Source organism: Coffea eugenioides, unplaced genomic scaffold, assembly GCF_003713205.1.
Source record: "Coffea eugenioides isolate CCC68of unplaced genomic scaffold, Ceug_1.0 ScVebR1_634;HRSCAF=1342, whole genome shotgun sequence".
Classification (NCBI taxonomy): Eukaryota; Viridiplantae; Streptophyta; class Magnoliopsida; order Gentianales; family Rubiaceae; genus Coffea; species Coffea eugenioides.
The window spans coordinates 1-6,893 of NW_020864491.1; the positions used below are offsets into that span (position 1 = coordinate 1).

The following is a 6,893-nucleotide window of genomic DNA, read 5'->3' on the forward strand; positions in this document are numbered from 1 at the left end:
CAAAATTTTGCAAGAGTTGAGATAAAATCCCAGATAATGAAACTGACAATTAACAATATAATGACAATCACACTGTTTGGATTGGCCATTTGTTCAAAAACAAGTTTTTTAAATACAATGTTACAGTAATACATAATAACTCAAAAAACATCTCATCCATACAATATATCAAATATTTCAAAAAAAATTTCATATACACTGCTACAATAAAATTTTTCAAAAACACTCTAAAAAACAACTAATCCATACAGAATGAATGTTTTTGGGAAAACGATACTATGGAACTGAAATGGAAGATAATAAGGAGTCCTTTCTATTTCATGATATTGTTAAGGAAATGTTTGAGTTGCTTCATTTCAATCCGGTGGATTTCTTGCCAATTCTCAGGTGGATTGGTTTTACGAATGTTGAAAGAAAAATGCTAGAATTTCAGAAAAAAATCTGATGAGTTCTTGCAACATTTGCCAGATGCTCAACGATCTTGTCCAAGAACTGCAGGTGGAAGGAGGACAATCATTGAAGTATTGCTGTCTATGCAAGAATTGGAACCTGAATAGTACTAAGATGAAATAATCAAAGGCTTTATACAGGTATGTGGTAAATATTGATAATTGATTTTAATATAGCCCAATGCAGGTTCTAGAAAAGTGAAAGATTTACCTACAAATTGTGGAATGACCACCAAACGATCATAATATATTTAGGATAATATACATGGTCTTTTCTGGCATTTAACAATCCTTTTGAGCTGCCATATACTACCCTTATTCTCTTCTACATTGCACTTTTTAAAAGTTTATTTGAGTTTTCACTTTGACAATATAAATTTTTTAATTTTAAAAGTACACTGCTTAAAGTTTTTAAATGTGTCTGAATCTACCTCAGTCATAATTATTTGTATTATGAGTTGGACTAAATTTACAAAATTTCTTGCAAGTTTAACATGGGCGGTGGTGGTGGTGGTTCATTTCAAGGATTTCTACTGATTCGAGTTGTATCACTAATGATTCGATCGGCCAAATTTTGAGAACCATTTGACACTTCAAAGTACCAAGTGTAAGTGATTGAAACTTTATTAGTAGTGCAGAGTGGAATAAACACGAAAAAAAAAAGAAAAAAAAAAGATCAAAGGAAGTATGTACGTGAACCATTATCTTCAGTCAAAATGAAATAAATGAAAAGGTAATACCTTTTGTTGAAAATTCAACTTTTGATTTGGTGTTTTTTGAATATTTTAAGTAGTGAAATGCAACAGATATCTTGTACGTTTTGTAGACACACAGCTATATTAGAAAAACAGAATACAATTTGCAAATCTGGTTAAATAAAATTGAGGACGTAATTACTAGTCTTAAATGCAATGGAATTTAGCAAGTCTTAATTTTCCTAATAGGATTGGCTAAGAAAATTTAGAGTAGTCTCAATTGTTACCAACCTAAAGGCTAAGATCCTTAGAGCAATATGTAACTGCTGCAAATGTCAAACTACCAATTCAGTAATTGTTGCAAAAAAATAGCTGCCAAAAATTTATTGGTTTTCCAGTAATAAAGAGCAATATGTAACAAATTAAATTAATAGTTTAAGAAGTAAACTGCAAATAGGTCATAGTTCCAGCTTTGCAGTTGGCAATCAACGCTTTTCAACTTCCTGTCTAGCATGATGTTAACATTGATGTGGTGAGACGCTACTGGCTGCGGGGTCAGATACTTCATCCATCACAGCAGAGTGGGCTATGTCTCTTCTGCTAAACCATCCTCAAGAGCTGAAAAGGGCTAGAACTGAGCTAGACAGAACAACTGGTCAAAACCGTTTAATAGAAGAACAAGATCTTCCTAATCTGCCTTACCTCCGAAGCATCATTTATGAGTCACAAAGATTACATATCCAGCTGCTCCAACTCTCGTTCCGTGCGAATCATCAAGTGATAGCACCATTGGGAACCACAATATGCCCTCTAAAACTTTGTTGATGGTAAATGCTTGGGCTATTCATAGGGATCCTCAGCTGTGGGATGATCCTGAGAGTTTCAAGCCCGAAAGGTTCTTAGGCCTGGAAAATGATGCATCCAAGTACAGGTTCATACCATTTGGTTTTGGTAGGGAGGATTTGTCCTGGTGCTGGCCTCGCCAATCGGTTGGTGGGATAGGCTTTGGGAGCGTTGGTTCAGTGCTTTGATTGGGAGAGGATTAGCAATGAGTTGGTAGATTTATCTGAAGCTGCAGAAATCACAGTGCCTAAGGCCTTGCCATTAATTAGAGGCAATTTGCAAGCCTCGCGAAGCCTGGGAGCATCGGAAATGCAGCAGTTGCTCTTGATGAATATCGCCACTGGCTTTTCTGACCACAATCTACTTAAGAACTTAGAATATGTTGAGAGGAAGCTTGAGGCTTGTTTTGAGAAAAATCTTGAATTGCATAAAGGTATATATAGAGGGCTAAGGATGATAGATCGCAACAGTTTTCTTCAAGTAGGAAAAGAAAGAATCTCTAAGATTTTGCACCTAAAGGTGATGCTTGGATAATATCAGCAGCTATACAAATAGAATAAAGGTTCGATCTTTCTTAGACAACATGAAATCTTAAGATGCATTAGCATGCTGATAACATTGACAACAGGAAGGTGTACTATGGTTTATGAATATCAGTTTCATGTAAGTGTATGATGCATTGAAGTTTCTAAACTGGAAGGCCCCAACACAATAAGACCTTTTCGGAATGACTAATAAGACCCTTCTCCAATGAGCACAACTGTAATTCCTTTGATTGTTTAAGGATAATATCACGTCTGATTATGTTCCATTGTTTCCTTTAACCCTTTTCTTTATGCAGATTTACTTACCAAAATATCTTAGGCCATCTCTCGCAAAGGAATTGAAGTTTTCTTTTCTTTCTTTCTTTTTGTTATCTGTAAGGAATAAAGATAGGAGGAATTGAAGTTGTTGTTTTTATGCTTTATCAAAGTTGAAATTAAACCGATCCTCCCCTAATGGTCATGGTCTAGAAATCCAGTACAAAAGTGACAAGAACGTACAAAGAAGGATTGTAGCAGATTCTCCATTTCTAAGGAACATTTTTGTCTAACACAGAAATGATGCCTTCCTAGACCTTCTCCACATGTTTAAACGGATCGAATCACAATACAGAAGATCCAACCCTATTATCCTTTCCATAGATATTTAATGGATCCATGGTTGGTTTCTATGCTTTTTCTTATTTAAAACTTTTAAATTGATTTAATATGAGTAACAAGTGCCAGTTTGGTGCTCCTACCTTGGGTTTATTTTCTTATACAAATTGAAAATAATTGGAAGCAATGTGCTTAATTTGCAAAGACCGGGCCGCTTTTTAAATTAAGCCAATAAAGGAAGTTTTTATTGTAAGGAAATGCTCCTATGCATAATTATTAACCCCGGCCTGATATTGGCATTGAACTAATCAATTCGGTGAATTGGCGACTTAGCAGGATTGAGTTAGTAGTTGGAATGAATAAGGAAGAAATTAGTTAACTGGTCAATGACTTATCGGTTCAACTAGTAAATTCAAAAAATTGTGAGTTCAACCATTGATTCAATAATTATATATTATCTTTAAAAGTTTTAATATGCAATTTTTTTTATACTAATGAACATGGTTCAATCACTAACCTACGGTTGAATCTAGCGAGACCATGCTAGTAGGTGAACCGGATAAGGTAGAAACCAGTTGACTAATTAATGACTCGTACATTTCCTCTAGAGGAGTTGACCACCACATTAATTATGAAGTGAAAGATATTAAGGGTTCAAACCTAACCTCATATCAATATATCTCTATATGAGACTTGTTCTAGTGCACCCGTCTGATCTGATAATGGTTCAGTCCCCATCAGGTCCCTCGACTCAGTTGGACCACCCTCTAAAGTAGGCTTAATGATTCGTTGGTTCAACTAATAAATTAAGAAAATCACTAGTTTAACTATTGATTCGATAATTATATTATTTTAGATATTTTAATCTACTAGTATTTTTTTTTATGCTTATATATGCATGGTTCAATCACTAAATCATCTGTTGAATCAATCTTTCAAAAAAAAAATCCTTTGAATCAATACTTTGTGGGGTCGGTTTTCGGACTAGATTTAATAACTATGCTCCTAGGAGCTAAGCAACTATTCAGTTTCATCTTTTGTAACTGATTTACCATATAGTTTGAATTAATTTGAAGTAACATGAACGAAAATGAGTCGAGCACAATTTTTGCATTTGAAGCTCACCTCTATGGGAATATATCCTGCATTCAAGTTTAAGTAACCTAATCAACAGTTGTATTAAAAAGAGTCTTATTTATCAAAGTATGCGATAAGATAATCACCTAAAGTTGTTTCTCCTCCTTGCACTACTGGAAAACTGTAAATGCACTTACACACTGACATATCTAACTCTAACTCGATATTATTACACAGCTAAAAGAGACTCAAAGTTGATCAAAACGTTGGCTTAGTGCAACTGCTGTATCTTCATGACAAAACCCTTCTCACCTAAAGATTGCAAAAGGGGAGGAAAAAGGGAACAGAATCAGAAAAGAGACCGAGGCTGAAATATGCAGATGGTGCCTTAAGTACAATCACATCCATATAGCGTTGGCTTCGATAAGCAATGGTTTCAACTTGCCTCGAATGTTGAGGCTCAGAACCTCAGTGGAACCGCCAACAAATAGCTTCCCTATGAAAACAGCAGGAACACTAGGATTACATCCTAATGTTAGCAATGCATTCTCAATATCCCTTCCTTTCGGGTGATGATCAAGCTCACAAACCGTAGGATTCGCCCCAAAGCTTCTTATCAGCATCTTGATAGCATGGGAAATGCAGCAGTTGCTCTTGCTGAAGATCACAACTGGCTTTTCTGACCCCAATCTCCTCACTGTTTCCATTCTACTAAAAAGTTTTGAATTATTATTTGATCAGAGGAAGTTTAAGTCTTGGTTTCAGAAATATCTGAATTTCATAAAGGCATATATAGAGAAATAAAGATGATGGACTGCTATAGTTTCCTTCTCGAGCAGGAAAAATACGAATATCTGTAAGATCATTTTGCTTCTAAAGTTGATTCTTGGATAATATCAGCTGCGATACAAACACAATAAAGGTTTGATCTGTCTCAGACAACAAAGAATCTTAGTATGTGTACCTAGCAAGATCGTCTACTTCACACTCTCTGCTTGCCTGGAGGAAAAGGTTCATATCTGTTTTATGAAACCATCTTGCATTTGGCTGGCGCAGCAAAGTCATCCCTCTTCAAAGCTCCCTATTTCTTCCAGACGACTCTACTTCTCTGATGCTAGGAATAGGAGGAATTGTCCCAAAACATGCTGCCGTGCAAGATCGTCTACTTCACACTCCTTGCTTGCCTGGAGGAAAAGGCAAACCAGGAGAAACAGATCATAGGTATGTGTACCTAGCTTATCCTCAATCAACTATCAGGCCCCATGTCTTCATTTTGGCAACTATATAATATAATCATCGTATGATTTCAGAACAGCACAAGCAAAAGGCTACTACACTTGTAATTTAAACTGGCTCTGTCGGTGGTATGTATGATGCATAATAAAAGTACTGAGATATGAATAAAAGATCCAATTCCATAGTTTGATGCACATGAGAATCTACAGCCTTTCATTTTCATTTTCCTAGTAGAATGCCTTTGCGTGGAAAACTTGCAAACTATTAAGTGGTAGATTTTGGGACATTATTTGGTTTAGCTGTTTCAGGGATACGGTTCATCGTCTTAGAATGAGGTGCCTCCCTAGAACCACCCAAGAGACCTTGCAGAGGACAAAGAATTGGGTAAGTAAATTATTTATTCGAGCTTGAGTGAAAATTTAAAACTATGGTTGTGGTGAGATGTAATTGGGTCGAGAAATTAAGAGTAACTAGATTTTTAACTCCTTCAGATGTAAATCAATAAATTGATGAGTGAACGGATAAGAGTCGATCACAATTGCACCAATCGTGATAAGTGGTAATAGTTGATTGGCCGCCTGACAGGGTAACAAGCAATTTTCTGAATTCAGAGCCCCCACAATTTGAGTTCTGCACAAGTTTGTCCCGAGTACTATAAATCAATTGAAGTTCGGTGTAAATTAGTTTAGAAAGAAAAAAAAATCTAAAAGTTGGTGGTCGATAAATTGGAATCGGGTGTAAACAAGTTGAAGTCAGGTGTAAATAAGTTGCAGTTGGTTCGCAAATAGTGTAAATAGGCAAATATTTTGGATTATAGTGTAAATGATTATTTTACCCTCAAATTGCAGCAAATTCAACTTGTGAGGCTTTTTGCCTCCTCTTTCCCCCTTCTCCTCCTTCCTCCTTTCTTCCCTTCTTCCCTCTCCCCACTCTCGGCCTCTACCTTTTCCCTCCCCCTTTGGGTGGCGAGGGGAGGGAGAGAGGTGAGAGTAGGGAGAGGGTGAGAGGAGAGGGGAGGAGGGGAGGAAGGAGGAGAGGAAGAGAGAGGAGAAAAAGAAAGGAATAAAATGGTGGTCGGCGACACAGTGGTAGGTAGGCCTGTCAACGGGTCGAATCCGGATTAGAATTCATTATTCCGGACCCGGACTCGGCATACCATATTGGACCCGGATCCGGGTCGGGTCTACCTGAAAAAATCTATCAAACTTATAATTTCTAATAAAAATGAGAAAAAAATATATTTGTAACTAATTTCTAACTAATACAAAAAAAAAATCAAATAAGAAAAGAAATCAAATTAATTTTACTCAAATACATCGCCCTAATCAAATTATATTGATAAATATATATTTTTTAAATTATTAATCCATTTATATTCGGATCCGGGTCTAATATGGATCGGAATACTATATTCCGTATCCGATCCGTTTTTTGTTTGACAAAACGGATCCGGA

At 36.2% G+C, this 6,893-nt stretch overlaps 1 protein-coding gene across 2 annotated transcripts; it reads right to left on the minus strand.

Annotated features, from left to right (window-relative positions):
- Positions 1-4,340: 4,340 nt before the first annotated feature.
- Positions 4,341-5,353, minus strand: LOC113758657 (monothiol glutaredoxin-S6-like). 2 transcript variants are annotated; one of them, XM_027301427.1, is made up of 2 exons: positions 5,168-5,353; positions 4,341-4,911 (listed from the first exon to the last, which is right to left on the minus strand). In XM_027301427.1, exons 1-2 carry the CDS (start codon positions 5,266-5,268, stop codon positions 4,602-4,604), a joined length of 411 nt encoding a protein of 136 aa, XP_027157228.1. In that variant the 5' UTR covers positions 5,269-5,353; the 3' UTR covers positions 4,341-4,601. The 2 variants fall into 2 exon arrangements, with proteins under 2 accessions (XP_027157228.1, XP_027157227.1); XM_027301426.1 differs by having other exon boundaries at positions 4,341-4,914.
- Positions 5,354-6,893: the final 1,540 nt, after the last annotated feature.